General features: G+C 39.3%; 1 protein-coding gene across 3 annotated transcripts in view; it reads right to left on the bottom strand.

Moving 5' to 3' along the window:
- CDK14 (cyclin dependent kinase 14) overlaps positions 1-22,577 on the bottom strand; it is a 595,562-nt gene that overhangs the window by 110,368 nt on the left and 462,617 nt on the right. For all 3 annotated transcript variants that reach the window (XM_032642400.1, XM_032642402.1, XM_032642401.1), the window contains one exon: positions 9,333-9,381. In XM_032642400.1, coding sequence (XP_032498291.1) covers positions 9,333-9,381 — 49 coding nt within the window. The remainder of the gene's footprint in view (positions 1-9,332; positions 9,382-22,577) is intronic.

Below are 22,577 nucleotides of genomic sequence, written 5' to 3'. Positions count from 1 at the left end.
CACAAATGATTGGGCCCCTTATCCTATCCTAATTTTCATGAAAATCAACCAAGGTAAAGTGTGGAGTGGGTGACAGTGGATACAAAAGATGACATTGTTGTTCAAACCATCTCTCTCCAGTGACAACTTATGCTTGTCTTAATTCTGAGGCTGACAATTCACCAGATTCATTAACATTTTCTTAATCAAAAGGAAATGATAAAAATAAATGTTGAGGAAAGGGATCTCACAGCCAGTGTTTTTTTAATATATAAAGAGCAGTAAAAATTTCTGCATTTCTGTTCATGCTTCAGTTTTTTTTAAATGTGGAAAATTTCAATGTCCGGAAGCTGAAGAGTTAACATATGTACCCAAGGGGCCCATGAGAGGCTTATTTACAAAATGGAGCTCCTCTTGGTAGCATCTTGTATGTGGTGAAGGGGAAGCTGAGACTTTTGGTATTTTCTGAGCAGAGTTAGGGGAGATCAAGGGGGCCGGGAACAACAGCAAAGAGGTGAATCCTTCAGGGAGTTGAAAAAGGGTAGACAGCTGTGTGTCTAACCCCTAGCAGTTTCCAGCGAAACGAGAGAGAACAGGAGAAGGAGAAAGGAATGGAGTCGCCTGAAATAGGCAGTGCCCCTCAAGAAGGAACACCATGGCTCTTGGAAGTGAGGGGGAGGGGAAGGCATGTCTGCTAGGTGTTCTCTGATACCTCCACTATTCCCTCCTCAGATTTATCTCTTACTGGGTCCTCCAGAGCTATTATCTTCTCAGAGTGTTTACAAATAAAAGACAGAGGTGAGAAGCAAACACATCAAGCAAGATCCCCAGACACTTGAGTGCAAAATGCAAGGACTCTTGAGCGTAGAATTTCCAAAGCATCGGACACCCACACTTGTATTACACTGTTGGGCACCTAAAATAAATGGATAGTTTACCTGTTGATCTACAGTTGTGCTGCCCAATTTGGTAGCCACCCACGGTGACTATTTACATTTAAATTAATGAAATTTAAGATTCAGTTCCTAAGCCACATTTCTAGTGCTCAACAGCCACAGGGGGCTAGTGGCTGCTGACCTGGGTGGGGAAGGTACAGATTTTCATCAACAGAGAAGGTTCTGCTGGACAGCACTGATCTAGAGGGGACATAAATATCAGGCCAAACTTTTACCATCTCAGAGACTATGAATTTTCTTGAGAATAATCTCTTTGTTTCTCTCTACGGGGGTGGAAAATGATTTCTTCCTCATACATAATTTTGAGCGTAGCTAATGTGAACCAGGCAACATGGAACCATCAGAATCAGGGGCCTGTGCTTGTCACCTGATGGGCCAGAGATCAGGCAAAACGGGCTGTGTCTGACCTGATGAGGGCTGGGTTCACCCCCTCTGCTCTGCCTCACCCCATGACTCCTCACTGAGTAGGAAACCCCACTACAACTCGTGAAAAGCAGAATGGCCCCAAAGATGTCCTCTCACCCATCCCTGAAGCCTGTGAATATGTTACTTTCCAAGGCAAAAGGGACTTGGCAGATGTAATTAAGGTTACAGATCTTAAAATAGAAAGGTGAACTTGGATTATAGAATTTAGAAGCAGAGAACTTTCTCCTACTGGAGGCAGAAGAGATGGGGCAGAAGGGGAAGAGAGAGACTCAAAGGATGAGAAACACTTGTTGAACTGATGCTGCTTTAAAGAAGGAGGTGGCAGGGTGATGTGGAATACACGTGACCTTCAGGAGCTAGGGGAGGCTCTCAGCCGACAACCAGAAAGGAAACAGGACCTCAGCCCGACAGCCATAAGGAACTGAATTCTGCAAGCTATCTGAATAAGCCTGGCAGCAGATTCTCCCCAAGAGCCTCCAGACAGGGCCCAGGCTACCAATACCTTGATTTTGGCCTTGTCAGACCCAGATCAAAGAAACCATCTGAGCCCATCTAGGCTCCTGCCCAATAGGAGATGATAAATTGTGGCAATTTGTTATGGCAGCCACAGAATACAAATGTACCATTTTATATTGTGGAGAAGCAGAGAACTTCCTCCGTTCACATGTCTAGCACCTGTTCTGGGGAACAGTCTGAGAAAACCTAATTCTATCGTCCTTCTTTCAGGGAAACGAGCAGCCCAGCTGCTCCTGGAAACTCTGTGCCGCTTCAGAAACATGGTTGGGTTTTATCCCTTAATGAGCTGGATAGCAGAAGGAAGGTTTTAGCTGCACCAGAAGTGTGTACTTTTGGATGAGGAGTCCAACACATAATCTGAAAGGATGATAAACAATGGCTGTTGCCAACTCCCAAGCCTGGCACGTACTGCCAATTAGTAAGCGAGAAGATGGATAGTTTCTGCCTATCAGAAGGGGAACAAAAAACTCATGCCTGAAAGATAGCAAACAGCATGGGGCCTGCCCTTGGCCATCACCAGGGGTTATTAATGTCAGCGAATTCTTTGCTACGAAAAGAAAAACATGGACAAGAAATCTGGCAATGACACAAAACGATAGAGCATAATTTCCTGGGGCAGTGGGAACTGTGTGGAATGGGCGACAGATCCCACTATCAGGGTCTGTGTGAGTGGCTGGCAGGCCTGTCATCTCCAGTACTTAGCTTGTCACAAACCTGCCTCTATCCCAATGGCACATTACCCAGCAATTACCTAGGACAGGCCCTAGTTGATGGTGTGGGTGGCCAGCCTGCTGCAAACACTGTTCCCCAGGAGAGAGGAAATCAGGTTTGTGCCCAGCTCTCCCACTGCCAAAAAGCTAGACCAGCAATGAATGACGTCAGGTCCCAGAAGAGATCTCCCGACCCAAAGTCACAGTGAGAACAAAATAAAGTCAGGTAATGATAAGCCCACTTGAAGATCAGGGTTTTTTAAATGATAATATTTCTTTCACAAGATTCACTCTGGGGCATGCTCTCCACGTTGTAATTCTCAATAGCACTAATCATTCAACCTCAGCAGGTTTCTTATTTCAAGTTCTAAAATGGAGACAATAATATCTGCCCTGACTACCTCCCAAGATTGGTATAAAGATATGAAGATGTGACAACATATGTGAATCCTATAGAGCAGAAGGCCGTCCGATGGTTTGCTACACCCCTGTCAAGCCAGGACTATGGATTAACAAGTATACGTCAGGCCTTTGACTAGGTACGTCTCGCGTGTTATCACATTTATGCTGTTGCTACTGTTAGTGATCAGGGTTAGAGCTTTGGCAGATTGTCCAGCTCTCTCTTGGAGAGCTTTCTCTTTGTCCTCCTGGCATCTGCCTCCAACCTGTGTCTCTGGACAGACCTTTATGCTGTCTTCTTTGACTCCCACCAAAGCCTGGAAAGCATCTCCTGTTTGAGGACCTCCTCTTTTTCCCCTTCAAGAATCCACTCTTCAATTTTCTAGAATTGCTCTCTGTTCAGTGGCAAGGGGTTTAATAGATCAGATAAACATCACACCTACCCAATGCTTTCAGTGACTGAACTAATGATTCATTCTTGTGAAACTGAATGACCCAAGAAATTGCTCTGAACTGCGACTTTTAAGCAGGCAGGTGAGACTTAGGGGCTTCCAAACAATACCCTGTGTGGGTGTCCAAGGTCAGGACAAGAGACTGGCTTGGATCTGATTGTCCAAGTGTTGAAAACTATTATTTTCAAGGGTGTGGTAAGGAGCTACACCCCACATAGCCTCCCAATGCTGAACTCAAGTCCCCAGAGCTGGGCAGTCGACAATTGCAGCTCCAGCGCATCCTCTGAGTGAAAAGAAAGGAATTCCAAAATGTCTGCTTTACTGTCTGCTTTAGAGCTTGTCACCCTCATAAACCCACCCCTAAAAAAGTGCATGGATGATGTAAAGAATAATTTCTTTGAAAATATGGTGAGAAGAAATCTTCAGGCACTAAATAAATTTAAACTGTTACTTTGAAGTAAACAGAATTATAACAAAAATGATCAACAATGAAAAAAACGTGAAACTGGAGAAAGAGGATTTAAAGATCTGGCTCAACTCAACGGCTCCTCCTAGCGTCAGTAACTGTACTTACCTTCCTCTAACATTTCTAAGCAACTGTAGAGAAACTGAAAGCTTGAACTTACTTTGCAATATATTATTACTTTACAAAATTTTTGATCAACTTAGAACAATAAGGCAGAGTAGGAAACAGGGCTTTTCTTTCTTGAGAAGGCACCTATTTAAATCTTAATGGAATGCAATCAGACATGACAAGAAAAATACAATAGAGAACCACCAATATTAGTATACAGAGTGAAATTTATGTTATTTCTCTAAATATTATTTTAAATACATTATGCTTTATGCACATGTAGCATGACTTTCTAGCAAGTCATCTTTTTTTAAAATTAATTTATTTATTTGTTTTTACTTTTGGCTGTGTTGGGTCTTTGTTGCTGCACACGGGTTTTCTCTAGTTGCGGTGAGCAGGGGCTACTCTTTGTTGCGGTGCGCGGGCTTCTCATTGCAGTGGTTTCTCTTGTTGGGGAGCACAGGCTCTAGGCGCACAGCTTCAGTAGTTGTGGCACATGGGCTCAGTAGTTGTGGCTCGCGGGCTTACTCACTGCACGGCATGTGGGATCTTTCCAGACCAGGGCTTGAACCCATGTTCCCTGCATTGGCAGGCAGATTCTCAACCACTGTGCCACCAGGGAAGCCCAAGTCATCTTTAAAATATGTTTTGGAAGTTAATCATCGAATTAGATAAAACATTCAAGGAAAGCTCAAGTAGGCCAAGCTGGAAAACACTTCTAAAGCTCCTAAATTAGGGTTTGTGACCCTGCTGGTACCTTCCAATACATGCAGGCAAACATCATCTTCTCTCTTTTTGCATTTCCATAAGGGTAGCCTCATTATAATGTCTCTGAATTTACTGCACATCTTAAAGTATCGTCTGTTTTTAATTCTTAGGAGCAATCCAGTTGGACTTGCTAACCAGAAGGCTTATAAGCAGAACTAGAGCACTGGGTGGAGAGGGCAGGACAAGTTGGCCTACACCTGTTCAAAGTCTACGGATGTGCTTTGCTTTATCAGCTATGACCTGTGTTTTCCAAATCTGTCTTCTGTGACTTGGTGGTTTATCCTTAGTTCTCTTTTTGCTACTTTCAAACCTCCAAAATTGTTCAGCTGCTAAAAAGTTCCAAAACAAGCAAATGCATTCCTGGAATCCTACCCTTAACTTTGCTGGAGAGCATACACTAAGGCTTCTTCTCCAGCCAAAATAATGAAAGATCTTTTAACTGGCTGAAATACTTGGTTGATTGCACATGCATGCCAATGTCAGACAACTATAAATAGAGAGATCAGGAAGAAAAACAGGGAGAGTCTTTATAACTCCAAGGAAATAAAATGGAATGTTTTGAAGGCCATCAGAAAGAACATGTATTTATAAAATTAAGATTTGTCTCCCTTTAGTCTAAAATCCTCTTCAAGCAGGAGAGAACCCACATGGATCATGCACTTCCAGTAAGAGGAAATAAAAGGACCTTCTTTTCTTTTTGAATATGTATTTATTATTCTCAATCCTATAATTAAGACTTCTTTATATTATCCTTTCGAGTTTAGATATCTGCTGGATCTTCTGATATTTTTCTCCTATCACTTCTTTGCTTCCCCAGAATACTAAAACATCCTTCAAAGGATAAAATTATGCCCATGGTTACTGGTATAAATGAAGTCAGCAGGGAATTGCATGGGGTGTTACTTAGGGCAGACTTGGTCCCAAAATAAACTGGGTCACTTGTTACAGCTGTTCAAAGAGACTTGAGGATTCATTTCTCAAGAAATTTTACTCTCGGGCTTCTCTGATGGCACAGCGGTTAAGAATCAGCCTGCCAATGCAGGGGACACAGGTTCGAGCCCTGGTCTGGGAAGATGCCACATGCCATGGAGCGACTAAGCCCATGCACCACGACTACTGAGCCTGCGCTCTAGAGCCCGCAAGCCACAACTACTGAAGCCCGAGCGCCTAGAGCCCGTGCTCCGCAACAAGAGAAGCCACTGCAATGAGAAGCCCGCGCACCGCAACGAAGAGTAGCCCCCGATCGCCACAACTAGAGAAAGCCCGCACGCAGCAACGAAGACCCAAAGCAGCCAAAAATAAATAAAGTTATTTAAAAAAAAAGAATTTTTACTCTCTTAGGCAGGTTCATATATCCACTAGCTTCAACAGCTGTGTTAATACCTATTTTTAACATTGTTACTTAATTTTGAACAGCAATTTACATGTGTATATTAACCTGCCCATCTTATATTAACCTATCTAAACTGAATTCAAATTAGTCCTTGCAAATTAGTTCCCTTTATTTTGAACCTATTACTGCTGTACAAGAGAATTTACCAATCACTTTGGTTTCATAATTGTGCTGTTGACAAATTAGTTAGCAGTAGGAAGAAAGCTAGCACTTGCTTAATAGTCTTTAAATGCAATTCTTCCGAATCTAGACCCCACTCTGAAGTGAGAGGTGTTGAAATGTCAATGATGGTTACAAGGTCACAAGTCAGTCTGTAGGAAGAATCAATAATATAATTAATGTCTGAATTCTCACTTCTCCCTAAATTGCATTGGGTTAGAACTGGCTGGAGCCTATAGCTTCGCTTTAAGGGTTCAGTACAAAACAGATACTAGAAAGTCATATTTTTATAATATTTGTAGTGATGATTTTATTCCTTAGCCTTTTCTGAAATAAATCCTTAAGGCAATAAAAGAATAAGACTTACGGGGACTTGAAAATAGCATGGTTCTAAACAAGTCATGTTTATAATTTTAAAACCTTACTTCAAGCTCAGCATTTAATATTTTCTCTAAAATATTTTTAAAGAAATCGAAGGGTGGGACTCTCTTAAATGACTTTGAATTAATTCTCGGGTTTTTAAAAAGCATATGTGATGGTAGAAATTAAAAGAAAGATATTAAATACAATTCTATCAATGGATTTAAAAGACTTTACATTAAAATGTAATATTTCCTTCAGTATTTTAGACCTTGTTTTTGGTAGAAAAAATATAAATCCTATGTTCATGGAAAATGCAAATAATAAATATCTCTGAAGTGATATCTTAAAGAGAAACCATGTTCTTATTTTGTGAAAAATCATATTCTGAAGAACTATCTGCCCTCAAAAGTAAAAGCGTATTTACTGAACCTAGCATCTTTTAAGAAAATTCAGAGATTGAACACAACGCACACAGCTTTTAAAATTTCTAAAGCAGCAATACCAGAGGATCACACAGCCTGATTTTTGTCAAAGAAGTTAACTACTTCTGTTGTGACACGAACAGTACCTCTCACAGAAAGGAAAGCATCAGGTCTTAGGTGGTCAGAATGAAGCAAAGCAACGCAAAGCTTGAATACTACTTCAGTTGTCTTTTTTTTTTTTTTTTGAAAGACATGAGATAACCTAGTTTCTCCTGATATAGAGTAATGTAAATGGACAAAAGCATCTTCTCTGAGAGGCATCCCACCAGTTACTTCCAATGGTTGAACAAGAAAGGCCATTCGTCTGGGCATATAGATGACAGGTGCTGAATACAAGTTGCGAAAATGAACAGCTGGAGTGGGCCAGGTGTAAATGCTGTTGGGGTCACATCCACAAGGGGACAGTGGATGAACTATCACTCAGCATCGTCTACAGACCTCCCCTCCCCCATCCTGTCTTTTGTAATCTAAGTGGATAAAAATTGCCATTTATTTTTCTGGGTGATTTGGACGTCATTCCAGTCCTGTCCCTCTGAAGGAAGGAAACAACAGGGTTAGCTAAATTGGAGGCTATTCTCCACAAACGCCACTCTGCGTGGATTTGCCAGATTTTCCTGTTACTTCAGAGAAAGAGTTAGAGATTCAATGGCTTTGTCAAGAATTGTTTCATAAAGTGGTTAGTGGGACAAAACTTTTTGAGCAATTGTGAGAAAGTGTTTGATAATTTAACCAAGACAGGAACTGTTATATGTATATATTACCTGGTATATGAAAGCACTTAATTAAAATGTGTTACCACTGATCAGTGAAGTTAGGGTGAAGGAGGATAAAAGGGTGAGGAACACATAGAGAATGTTCCCTCCCAGCCGAGGGCGTGCTTCCTGTGGGAGATTCTAGATATTAAGAACTGACCCTTCAAATGGAAAATACGAAGTCTTGTGTTAGACAAAAATAATTATACTGGTGTATTCTTCTTAGTATGAATTTAATCAAAATAAACTGCCAAATCTTTCAAATAATCCATGGAAGATTTTAATGTATTCATTCCATGAGTTCCTCACAGTAAACTATCTGCTGTTATCTACTGACAGCATTGATTAAAGGCATTTTTATTATCAAGAGTTTTTCTTAGGCTTCCCTGGTGGAGCAGTGGTTGAGAGTCCGCCTGCCGATGCAGGGGACACGTGTTTGTGCCCCGGTCCGGGAAGATCCCACATACCGCGGAGCGGCTATGCCTGTGAGCCACAGCACAGCCATGGAGCCTGCGCGTGCGGAGCCTGTGCTCCGCAATGGGAGAGGCCACAACAACGAGAGGACCACGTACAGCCAAAAAAAAAAAAAAAGTTTTTCTTATTTTTTCCATAATTGATGGCATCTAAAATTAAACATGTCATAACAGTAAAAAGAGAGACAATAACACTAAATTCCCCACAGACAAAATTTTGTTATGACAAATTATAGTTTACTTAATCAAAGCAGATCTAGTTACCTTTTCCCTAATATAATGCTTGAAATGTGATACAGTCAAACAGAGTGACTCAATTACTCTACTTCCCAACTTTCAATGATTTACTAGCAGTTTGGCTTGCTATAAAAGACCCCTGAATAACTTGAGACACCCAGATCTTCAGATGTCATCAAATTTAGAAACCAATAAATAAAGCTATTTCAACAAGGTCAGATGAGAGATTAAATAAACAAGAGTCCATGTATTCCAAGTGATACGTGTGCTTAGCTTCCCAATAAGCTCAGGGGAAAAATAGGTAAACTAAAAACATTTGAAAGATCAGTTTTATCTAGCTCAAAGGTTGTCACCAACATTATTTAGATTAGAAAGTCAGTTGATATATTGTACTTAAGAAATGCTATTTTGCTGATGCTAAAACATTTCTTGGAATCTAGTTAGAAGAAGAGTGAGCACAGTGAATTTCAGGATTAACAACTCTGGGAACCCAAATTCACAGAGTGTTGGCTCAGGTGGAACATGGGGGCTGGTACACAGTTAGGGCTTAATAACTGTTTAATGGTTAAACGAATGGATGAATAGACAACTGGGTGAACAAATGAAAGAATGTCACGACAAATTTATCAGGAGAGTTTTAAAAATTAAGAGAGAGAAAAAGAGAACGAGTATAAGCTGTATAAAAAAACTTACTTATTCCATGCTTGTCTAAGGTTTTTAGAGCTGTACAGGGTAAAGCGTTCTGAAATAAAAAAGAAAAATGATAAACAATCTTTGTTTCAAAAGTCTATATTGCCAGTATGTTAAAAAAAAAAACTTTTAAAAAGCTACTGTTCGATTTAGCCATAGCTATGCTAGACATGCTAGGTACCTTAGATTAAACAAAAGAGTAAAACAGGAAGAGCTAAACATTTTAAACAATGAAGCATTGTTTTCTTTTGTCTAGGGCGATTTGTTTCATAATCTGGTTTCCTAGTAATTATTTCTTCGGATAACTTAAGTTTTAATTGGGTTGAAAAAAGAAATGCAAATTCCAAATATGCAAACTGTAGGTAGATTTACAGAAGAATATTGCCACATTGGTCCAGTGAAACCTGTTGTTTTTTCTATGAAGACATACATCTCTGACCAAACACAGTAGTGCTGGCTCTCCTTGCTTATACTATATGGCATTTACACATACTCAAAGCCAAACCACCAACGTCCTATAGTGTATACTTACATTTACCATTGAACAATCTTTATATTTTTAAAATGAAAACACATGTTTGTTTTACCAAGTTAGACAATAAAGTGGCACAGAATATACATTAATAATCTCTTCTCCTGCTCCCCATTTTTCACTCCTGATGATATAGCAATTGTTAATGGCTTGGTATGTCTCTTTCCACATATTTATGTTTATAAATACAAATCTATCCATATATACAAATATAGGTATAGTATTTTAATTTTTAAATGCATTGTACAATAAACATTCTCTGACATTTTTTAGGCATCTAATAATATATAGTGAATAGTCCTTCGAATAAAATAATATGTAACAATTGTTTTAAATCTGTGTAATATTCCATAGGGTAGAAGTACATAAATTATTGGACCATTCTCCTACTGATGAAAATTTAGGTAGTTTCCAGCCCCTTTTTTTCTTAAAAACAATTTTTCAATAAATAATCCTTGCACATCTATGTCTATATACTGATGCTTTCTTTTCTGTCAAATAGATTCCCCAATATAGAACTGCCTGGCAAATGGTATGCATATTTCACATTTTAATAGCTGCTGATTACTTTTCATTTTCCCACCAGCAATAAAAAAATAATCTCTTTTATATTATGCATCCCTGGGATGCAAGGATGGTTCAATATATGCAAACCAATAAATGTGATACATTATGTTAACAGAATGAAAGATAAAAATCACATGATCATCTCAATAGATGCAGAAAAAATATTTGACAAAATTCAACATCCATTCATGATATAAACCCTCAATATTTCGGGTACAGATGGAACATACCTCAACACAATAAAGTCCATATATGACAAGCCCACAGCTAACACCATACTGGATGGTGAAAGGCAGAACTCTTAGTGGAAAAGACAAGGTGGCTACTGTCACCATTCCTGTTCAACACACTATTGGAAGTCCTAGTCAGAAGAATCAAGCAAGAAATAAACATAAAAACCCCAAACCCCAACCAACCAACCAAACAAAAAAAAAACACATCTTAATTGGAAATGAAGAAGTAAAACTGTTGCTGTTTGCAGACGACATGATTTTTTTATATATAGAAGATCTTAATAAAGACTCCACCAAAAACTTGTTAGACCTAATCAACAAATTCAGGGAAGTTGCAGGACATAAATTCAATATACAAAAATCAGTTGCATTTCTATATACTAATAATGATTAATCTGAAAAGGAAATAAACAATCCTATTTACAACAGCATCAAAAAATATAAAATACCTAGGAATAAGTTCAGCGAAGTAGGTAAAAGATCTGTACACTGAAAACTATAAGACATTGATGAAAGAAATTGAAGAAGACACAAGTGGAAAGACAGTCCAAACTCATCACTGGAAGAATTAATACATTGGTAAAATGTTCATACTACCCAAAGGCATCTATAGATTTAACTCAATCCCTATCAAGATTCCAATGGCATTTATTTTTTTACAGAAATAGAAAAAAGCAATCATAAAATTCATATGGAACCACAAAAGACCCTGAATAGCCAAGGCAATATTGAGAAAGAAGAACGAAGTTGGAGGTATTACACTTCCTGATTTCAAACTATATCACAAAGCTATAGTAATATACATACCATGGTACATATATATGCCAGTATGATACTGGCATAAAAACAGACACATAGACTAATGGAACAGAATTGAGAGCCCAGAAATAAACTCATGCATATATATGCATATATATGGTCAACGTTTGACAAGGGAACCAAAATACTCAGTGGAGAAAAGATAGACTCTTTAATAAATGGTGCTGGGAAAATAATGATACTCACATGCAAAAGAATGAAACTGGACCTCTATCACTCACAAAACCTGGAAGAGGATTAAAGACTTACGTAAGACCTGAAACCACAGAAGAAAACCAGGAAAAATCTCTTTGACTTTAGTCTTCATAATGATTTTATGGATACAACACCCAAAACACAGGCAACAAAAGCAAAAATGAATAAGTGGAACTACATCAATCTAAAAAGCTTCTGCACAGCAAAAGAAACAATAAACAGAATGAACAGGCAAGGTACAGAATGGGAGAAAATATTTGCAAATCACATATCTGAAAAATGGCTAATATCTAAAATACAGAAGGGACTCATATAACTCATTAGCAAGAGAACAAATAATCCAATTAAAAAATGGGCAAAGGACCTGAAGAGACATTTTTCCAAGGAAGATATTCACATGGCCAAGTACATGAAAAGGTGCTTGATCTCACTAATCATCAGGGAAATGCAAATCAAAACCACAGTAAGATATCATCTCACACCTGTTAGAATGGCTGTTATTGAAGGGATGAGATAACAAGTGCTTGTGAGAATGAGAAGAAAAGGGAACCCTTGGGCACTGCTGGTAGGAACTTAAACTGGTACAGCCATTATGGAAAAGAGTATGGAGTTTTCTCAAAAAAATTAAAAATAGAATTACCGCATGACCCAGCAATTGGGTACATATCTGAAGGGCACTAAAGAGATTTCTGCACCCCTATGTTCACTGCAGCATTATTTACAATAGCCAAGACATGGAAGCAACCTAAGTGTCCCGTGACGGATGAATGGATAAAGAAGATGTGGCGCACGTACACACCAGAATGTTACTCAGCCATAGAAAGGAAGGAAATTTTGCCACAACATGGATGGACCCTGACGGCATTATGCTAAGAGAAATAAATCAGACAGAGAAAGACAGATACTGTATGGTCTCTCTTCTAGGTGGAATCTAAAGAATACGTAAACTCATAGAAGCAGAGAACAGGCAACAGAAGTGGTTGCCAGAGGTGGGGCATAGGGTTGGAGGTGGGGCAATAGGTGAAAGTAGTCAAAGGGTACAAACTCCCAGTTATAAGATGAATAAGTTCTGGGGATGTAATGTAAAGCATGGTGACTATAGTTAACAATACTGCACTGAATATTTGCAAGTTGCCAAGAGAGTAGATTTTTAAAGTTCTCACTCAAAAAAAAAAAATTGAAACAATGTGAACTAATGGATGTGTTAACTAAACTTATCGTGGCAATCATTTTGTAATATATACACATATAAAATCACTGTGCTGTACAACTTAGACTTACACAGTGCTTTATGTCAATTATAACTCAATAAAGCTGAGGGACAAGACAGTGTTCTAGCAAAATAAAACACGGAGGTATGATGTTGAGTGACTAGTGTGAGAGGGACACTTCAGGTTGGGTGATGAAGGAAAATGAGTTGCAAATAAAAGTCAACCAACACAATAAACAAAGTTCCTGCTGGAAATCTGGTTGGAGTTTCATTAAAATGTATATTTATCTGAAAAGGCTGATATAAAATCTTTGTACATAACAATATGTTGTGTCTTTCCATTTAGAAAGGATTTGTGTGTACATCCTCCAGTAAAATTAAATGATCTCCTTTTCATATTGATCTCATTTCTTCTTAATCATTTAATACTTAATAGGCTTAATTCTTCTTAGTATTAGTTGGTGCCTTTTGTTAGCGTTGTCTGCTTTGAATTATAAGCTTTTAAAGAAAAGAAAGTGATTTATATTGCTTTTGTTATGGTATGTTTCACGTATAAGAATACCATTAGATAAAAAGAACAAAAAGAAATTTAAGAACACACTCAGCTTCCTATCTCTAAGTACAAAGTTTATTCAAAAGAAATCTGTGCAATGATTCATTCATTCAACTATTTACTGAGCAACTACTGTGAGCCAGGTACACCTCTTGGAGCTGAAGATACAGAGAAAGAACCAAACAGAAGACCTTCCTGCCTGTAGGGAGCTCTCATTCCAGTAGGGCATGTGCAGGGCTGGAGTGAGCCTGGAGGATGGGATGTCTGGAGCAGACAAGACAGCCCAGGAGAGATGGGCAGAAGACCAGCTCACACAGACTTTGTGGCCTTTAGGATATGATACAGAATTTTTTTTTTTTAAGGATCACTCTGGCTTCTGTTTGGAGAGTATACTACCAGGGGAAATAGTGTACATTAGCTGAAGAGCAGGCCTGATTACAAATATCCATTGTTCTACAGCTACAGGCAAAAGTGCTCACCAACAATTATGTATTTATTTGTTTCAAAAGAGTGCCTAACATCTGAATTTATTCTCTACTAGATTGCATTATATAAGACCCAACATAATTCAGCCAGTTGGTGTAGAACAGAAATGTAAAGGCATATTCTAGGTTTGAGGAATTAACTGACCAAAGAAAGGAGAAATGGGAAGAATAGTTTTTATAGAGGTTTAAGAAATTATTTTTATCTAAAAGTCAGGTATAAAAAGCAAGATATATTTTAAAAATAATTACATCAAATGTCCTTGTAAACAAATTTGATCTCCTTAACTTTGTACTCCCCACAAAGCAATTTTAATAATTTTGCCTATGATTTCAGGAAAGAACAAGAATTCCATTACAGATAAAATTAATACAGTCTTGGATTTACAAGTAAATTATTATTCTTAGCAATTAATGACTGCACATAAATATGAGTTCTAAGAATTGCCTCTATTTAGAGCTTGACAGGATATGCTAATAGAAAATTATTTTTTTCAGAAATACAATATGTCAGTTTTAGCTACGCATAAAAGAGCCAAAATTGATAGAGAAACATGCCATATGAAAATAGAAAAAATAAGGAAGAACAAAGTCTTCCTACCTTTACCTTCTGTCACTACTCACATAAACTCTTAATTCTTTTAGCAGATGTCACCTGGGCACCTGCTTGTATGCCAGGCACTGCACTGGGCGATAGGCACACAAAAATGAGGACGTCCCGGTTACAGTTCAGTGGCCCAGAAATGTAAATACAGAATTACCAACAGGGGGTGAAAATGCTACAATGTGGATATGGACGCAGTCCCCTGGAAGCACAGAGGCAGAGCCACTAACCCCATCTGTTTTCTTTTCCAAATGAAGACAGGATAAACTCAAATATCTGAAGCTAGCTCCAGTAACACACAGGACCTGATCTCTTGTATACAACATCTTTCAGATCTTAACTGTCAAAGTACACAATTTCAAATGGAGCCATTTCTAACATTTTCTGCAATGAGCATGCGTAACGTTTATAATTAGATTTTTTAAATTCTATTTTTAAAAAGATTTCCATCATGAGTAAAAGCAATGTTCCATTAGAATGTAAGCAACCTAATTTCACTAGGTAAGTTTTGGAAACAAAAAGGTGCTTAAATTAGTGCCCCAAAACAGTTAACAGGTGTATTTAATAAAATAGCCAACTGCTTATGAATAATTTTAACAGATTATTCGAGTATTTGATTAGGAGTGTTTTATACTCTTCTCCTCCAGTTAGGTTTATTCTGTCACTATTTTAATTTCAGCTTTCTCTTTCCAATTATGTTTAAACTAGAAGTTTAGAATGCCGTGATTTAAAGCAGAGACTAACTCACAGCATAACTGAGAAGTGCAATTAATTTAAACCTGCAGGCTGATTTTCACCTTCTCCTCTTATTGCAGGGACACTGCAGAGGATGGTCGCACACAGTGGGCGGCCAGCGAGAAGAGCTGGTAGAGAAGAAGAAATCACTAACTCTGTAACATGGTGGGGTAGGGGACAGAGGCTGGAAGGGTTGTGCTCAAACTGCCATGCTTATACACAGCAATTCGTTGAGATTCCACAGGAAAACACTGGAGAACAATGCTATATATTCTAAAGTTTCCTAGCTTAAAAGAGCTAAACCTGAAATGGCTTGAGGCAGTGTGAAAACAGATAAAACCTAAATTGGAATTTACTCATTTGCTTATATATATGTACTGTATACTCTAGGAAAGTAATTTTAATTTTTAATACCCTTATCCCCTTCTCACCAATGTTTTTTTGGATCTTATAAGATACTGCTGTGTTTCTAACGTCAATAACAAGGAAACATATGAGTAAGTAGTCAAATCAAGCAATCAATTAAAACCCCCAAGTACTGATTGGCCAAAAGTTCGTTCGGGTTTTTCTGTAACATCTTATGGAAAAAAAACAAACGAACTTTTTGCCTAACCCAATATGTTCAAAGGACTTGAAAGGCTTAAAGCAGGATTTTGTAAGAACACTTTTCTTTCTTTTTTTAGGGGGGAGGGGGTGCATGGAAAGGAGGGGTGGCAATAGAGACAAGATCTTTAAAAGTCTCAAACTTGTAAAGCAACTATACTCTATAAAATTTTTTTTTAAAGTCTCAAACTTTAGTACACCTTTACAAATGGATTTAATAGCATCTGATTTTTAAATAATATCATGGAATAACTATAAGTCAATACAAAAATGAGTAATGTCCAGGGACTTCCCTGGTGGTGCAGTGGTTAAGAATCCGCCTGCCAATGCAGGGGACATGGGTTCCAGCCCTGGTCTGGGAAGATCCCACATGTGGTGGAGCAAACTAAGCCCGGTGAGCCACAACTACTGAGCCTGAGTGCCTCAGCTACTGAAGCCCATGCGCGTAGAGCTTCTCTTGTGCTTTGCAACAAGAAAAGCCACCACAGTGAGAAGCGTGTGCACTGCAGCGAAGAGTAGCCCCGGCTTGCCACAACTAGAGAAAGCCCACACACAGCAACGAAGACCCAACACAGCCAAAAAATAAATTAAAAAAAAGAGTAATGTCCAAAATGCCACAGTAAATGTTTATTTTATAATGAACACCTCTAAACTATATATTCAACTACTCACCATGTAAATTCTTTAGGATTATTTTGCATTTTAACAAATGCATTTACTCTTTTCTCCTGAGTTTGTAAGAAAGTAGTAATGACTTAAGTCAAGAGCTGCGACCAGACTATCATCTGGTGGAGGTGTTGAACCTGAAGCCTTTCTCAGGATTGCTTCAGTGGAGGGAAAAGAGTCCGGTCCTTTATGAGGATGAACAATAAACACAGTCACGAATCACTCTGGTGATGCTTCCAACAATCACTTTAGTTACTTGTTTATGTAACAGATCATAGCCTTGAATCTTTTAAGGTTAGAAGACATGAGTATTCATTCATTCTCTCACTCATTCTACAAATATTTCTTGTGTGCCTGTTTGCCAGGCACTGTGGACCCCGCAGTGCACAAAACGTACAAGGTCATCTGTAGCCTACAATGAATCATGGGATCCAATACTAAGGGGCCAGCAATGGAAGAAAATCTATTTACAAGTATTCACAAGAATTTTTATGCAAATGTGACTTTCTTATGGTTATAAGGAAAACCAAGCCAGCAGTCAACATTTCAGCTGATATTCTGACCAAGACACAGAAAAGCTGGATTTAAACCATCTATGGTCCTCAGACCAGAAGTAAAACAGAATTCATGCACAGTAGACGACAGTTTATCCCAAACAGAGAGGGCTAGACTTGTTCCAAGATATGGGGATTTTAGATATGTCAATTCCAAAAAAGCATAGTGATCCAAACAGGCATTTTAGAAATAAGATGTATGTCTGCACAACTGTAATTCACAGCTTTAAAACTCTTGCTGTCCCTCATATATATAACGGCTGTGATTTCACACAGCTCCAGCGTTACCAGTGAGAGGCTCTGACGTGACATGCTAACGAAGAACAGAATCTCACTGCCCTGTTGCCGTCACCCAGAGGGGTTTCCTTAAAATGCTGAGTAGCCATCTTCAGTCCTGAAAATAGGAGACTGCAGCATCCTGCCCTGCCCTGGCTGCAGCAAATCATCCTTCGATTACCAACGGTGTGTGTTTTAAAATGAGCAATCTCTGAGCAACTTCTAGAAACAAACGTCTACTCTGTACGTTAAACATTCTTACTTCCTATGGCATTTGGTTTTTCCAACAGACATACAAATGGGTTTGTGAGTGCATATTCCCAGCTGAGGTCTTCAAACCAACCACACCTTTCTCAACCTAAAAGTCATGGAACACTTCTCTTTCGGTAAGATGTTTTTCTTTAGAGAAGTAAAGTTTAATGAGTTAGGCATTTATCACAGTCTAAAGTGTACTATTCACGAGACTGAATCTTTACAGCTCCTGGAAAAGAAAGGAGAAGAAAGATTTTGTGTCTCACTCTCCATGCATCCCGACCCATCCCTCCATCCAAACTCTCCACAGGGAGAAAGAGATCAGGAAGACAGCACTCAGCACCTTCTAGGGGAAATGTGAGCAATCAGGTAGTCTGACCACTTCATTCTACAAATGACTAAGCTAAGGTTAGAAAGGTTTATCACTATTTATCTAGTCCCAGTTTATCTATTCCCGGTTTATCACTTGTTACCAAAAAGCTGGGTTACCCAAGCTCTTTGGTAACAGTTCTTTCAGTACCTTGAAAATGATCTGTGTCTTCATTTATTCTGATTTCCACTCATAGGTTGAAATTCTAATTCTTTTCTTAGATATGATTGTAACCAAATCACACAAATTGGACACTATACAAGGATTTAATCCTCTTGGGGTGGGAGGGAGCATAATTACTGAAGAAGTCTTTGTTTGGTGACTGGCATTCTATATCAACTTTGGCGCGATGAGGTGTGGATAACTCCCAAACTGAATTTTTCAAAATTGCAAGAGTAGAAGTAATGAAACCAGTATACCTAAGGATTTTTTTGTTTTTGCTTTTGTTTTCAATAAAGCTGCAATCAGAAGAACTTCATTTCTCTTTGAAAATTTAATCTCACTACATTTTCTCTGGTGTTTTCTGGACAGCTAGTCTCCATCATTTGTGATGCCCTCTAGTGAAAATAAATGGGAAATTCTTCAAGCAGATACAGAGAAAGTCAGTACAGATAGTCCCTGCTTTGCACTGAAATGAATTTCTACAATTTATAAAGATATCTCCCCCATAGGTCTGCCCACTGGGGAAGAGCTGAATTATTATTTTTCATCATGATTTTTGGCCATTTAAAATTTTTATTTTATAGCGTTGGCTATATGTATGACTTTTTGCATATCAAATCCTTGGTCGGTTATGGACCTGTTGGGAAAAACCTATGCCCCATGTCTATGGCATCACTGTTAACTGGTGTGAGAATAATTTCCCCTGAGCCAGGACTTGCTATTACAGACCCTTCTCAGCCCAGAGCTGTGGGCAGAAACTACCAACCAAGAGGAGTTCACACTTGAGATGAAGCCCCTTACCATCTCTGAAATAGGTCTGTGACTTTTTGTAGACAGTAGGTCCCTTTGCAAACAAAACATCAATTTCCTCCCCCACTCAAAAACCCTCCATTGATTCCTTTCGCACTTCAGATAAAATCCTAGCTCTTCACCTTGACTTTCAGTGACCCACCCCTGCTGCTCTGTCCGTGGTCAGCTTCTCCAGCCACACTGATTTGTAATTTGTCTACTATTTGTCTCCCCCCTCTAGCACGGAAGCCCCATAAGCAACGGGTTTATCTGCTTTGTTCACGACTGTGTCTTCAGCATCTACAATGCTGCCTGCCACCTAGCGAGTACTTATTAAGAATCTGAGCTCATGAGAGTATCTGGCGCATGGTTCCTGCTGCTTGAAACGTGGCCACTCAACTCCAGCATTTTCTCCCCTGCTCTCAGCCAGCAGTGACCCCCAGCATGATTGCCACAATCAGAAAGTATGAAAGTCTAGACAGCCTGACCTTCTTGTCACGCTTAACGTTGTTTTAACTTCCTCTGCTCTATAAAGTTCACTTATTATAAATTTACTAATTAACTGGCTTTTTCACTATGTGACTGGAGTGGCATTTACTGGTAGGATGAAGAATGGCAGAGTTGAAGAAGGTGGTGGTTGATGTTTGGGGGAGAGAGCTCTAAATGTCCTGAGCCTTGGGACAGGCAGACCCATAAGGTTTTTAGCAATAAAATCTGAGATAAGGGCCATATATTTGCAGATTAATTTTTCAAGTCGATTTTTATAACCATCACATAGTTACACCCTTGTACATTCAGATGTTACCCATGACCGTTACATTTGCTATCAATCGCTCAAAAAAAAAAAAAAAAAAAAAGACATATAAAAAGATTCTTGAGGTAAAGCATAAAGTGGGAAAGAAAACACCGGGCAGAGGACACAGTATAAATGGTACAAAATATTACTTTGTATGTTACATGCCCCTAACAGTTTAAAAGCACTTTTATACCAATTACACAGCCAGCTCAAATCTTCTTAAAAATAGGTAAAGTATAAGTATGTAAAAAGTAATGAAGAGGATGTAAAAATGGATTCTCTCATTTAACATCCACAGGAGTTCCATGAGCTGGAGGGAGCAGACAGGATGCTCTGGAAGAGGAAGGAAGATGGCCCTGCATGTCCACAGGTGTCTCCTGACAGCAGGCGTGGTCTGTGCAGGGCAACATCATGGCACGAAACCACCCTCCTCTCAACCGCCCTGCACTGAACATCCCACCAAACAATTTCTACTGCTTCCGCAGTTTTTCCATCACCTTCTAACAGACTAGGGGAAGTCCAGAGTGTGAACAAAGGCTACAGGTTCAGATCTCCTCTGGTGTGCAAATCATGGAACTGGGCAATTCCCATAATATGTACCAAGGACTGTACATTTAAAACTAAACACCCACAGACGGTGTTTGGAGTGGACAATTTACTGGAAGCACAGTTTCAAAGAAGATACCCATATTTAGCAGGTGGAGGGTGGGTTCTGGTACCTACAAGAAGATATATAGAGATCTTTTCCAAGATGCCACCAGGCAGGGCTGAGAAGAGGCTGACAATTCTCCCTCATCATACTCCTATGTTTGCAGACGGGGAAGCTCTCTTAAAGAGACTGGCAGGCATCCGTAAGAATGGCAGGCATCCGTAAGAGTGGCAGGCATCCGTAAGAATAGCAGGCCAGGGACTGCAGGCCTGGGTTTGCGTTTGGGCTCCGCTACATACTGCAGATGTGGCCTTGGACAAGCCACACAATCTCTCCAAGCCTCAGTCTCCCAGTTTCCTTGTCCGTAAATTGGGAGAACAGTATTAGGACAATAACATTATAATAACTCAAGAGTTATTCTAAATACCAACTGAGATAATATGTTGAAATGCTTTGTAAATAATAAAATACAACATAAAACGTAAGGTGTTATCATCATGGTATTCTGTTTCTTTTTAATTAAAAAAAATTTTTTTTTAATTTTTTTGGCTGCGTTGGGTCTTTGTTGCTGTGCGTGGACTTTCTCTAGCTGCGGCAAGCGGGGGCTACTCTTAGTTGTGGTGTGTGGGCTTCTCATTGCGGTGGCTTCTCTTGTTGTGGAGCATGGGCTCTAGGGCACGTGGGCTTCGGCAGTTGTGGCACACGGGTTCAGTAGTTGTGACTCGTGGGTTCAGTAGTTGTGGCTCACGGGCCCTAGAGCGCAGGATCAGTAGTTGTGGCGCATGGGCTTAGTTGCTCTGCAGCATGTGAGATCTTCCTGGACCAGGGCTCGAGCCCGTGTCCCCTGCATTGTCAGGTGGATTCTTAACCACTGTGCCACCAGGGAAGTCCCATCGTGGTATTCTGAAAAAATTTACATCTTCCCTCTGGAATTAAGAAGTCTGAATCTACTTAGTTTGGGGGCCTCAGTTAGGCCTGTGAATAGCTGGAATTGAGGAGAAGTTTTTCACCTCATTACAGAGTCTGAGTACAACTAAGTCCATACTTATATGTTGCCTTCAAGATCAGTGTGTCTGTGAGCTTAGTTTGGGGCACAGAATGTTTAAAATACTCCCTTTTTGCAATTTGCCTCCAACAGCAAATTCGTTGCAAGAAATTCTGACTTTAACAAACTTTCCTTAATCAAACTGCTTTTTGGATTAGATAACTTTCTCTTCAGAATAATATCATCACTTTAGAAATACTCTGTTCCCTTGCTTGATTTGGGAAAAATAGAATTATTTCAGTCTAAATTTCATTACTTTTAATTGCTTCCTGTCTAGCAACATTTTTCTCTCCCTGAATTTTACAGTGCCTTCCTTTTCTGAACTCCTGAATAACAACTGGTCATTAAATAGTTGTTCAATGCCCCTTTTGTTGGAAGCATTTAAGAGATGAAAAAAGCTTCATACATGGACTCCACATGTTATTTCGGGGCCAAAGTATTTCATACAAAGTGATGTTTATGGGTCCATGTTTTACTAAGTACAGAACTCAGATCCTTCCTACTTTTTTGCTACTTTCTTGATAGACTAATTGTCAGTAAACTGTTCATTAGAAGAAGGTCAACGAGAAATTGTAATACAGATGCAGTAGCATGATCATCCGTGATTCATGCTGCAAAAAAAGGGCACTGAACTGAAACCAGGGAGACCTCCTGGGATCTACTTTCATCTCTGACACTGACTTTGGGGAAGTCCTTTAACATCTCTGACCTCAGGTTCCTAGCCTTACAAAGGACTGAGCAGGGCTATATGCCCTCTGGAACTTCTTCCGGCTCTAATGTTCAATTTGCTTAAATAGTTACCGCACAACCAAAACACCGCTCTTACTCCCAGCTCAAGCAGCCCAATGGTTTTCCTTGACAGTAGGAAACTGCAAAATCTTCTCAGAATTCTCAGTCCCTCACCCTGATTCTACTAGTCTGGAGAACCTCAAATGCCTACCTATATTCTGCCCTGATCTGGGGCGACCACAATTCTACAAATCCCAAACAACCCCTCCAATACATACCCAAGATGTGTTTTTAAAAAATATTAATGCTAAGAAGTCTGTCTTATAACAAAGAATTTCAAGCACCACTTCATGAGCCATGTGGCCTCTGTTGACATAAAGTAGCCGAGGGCAAAGCAGGCAGGGCAAAGTGGTCCTGGGAGTCACAC

Source organism: Phocoena sinus, chromosome 9 (genome assembly GCF_008692025.1).
Source record: "Phocoena sinus isolate mPhoSin1 chromosome 9, mPhoSin1.pri, whole genome shotgun sequence".
NCBI lineage: Eukaryota > Metazoa > Chordata > Mammalia > Artiodactyla > Phocoenidae > Phocoena > Phocoena sinus.
The sequence above is the reverse complement of the archived record's forward strand: the minus strand, read 5'-3'. Positions and strand labels throughout refer to the sequence as shown.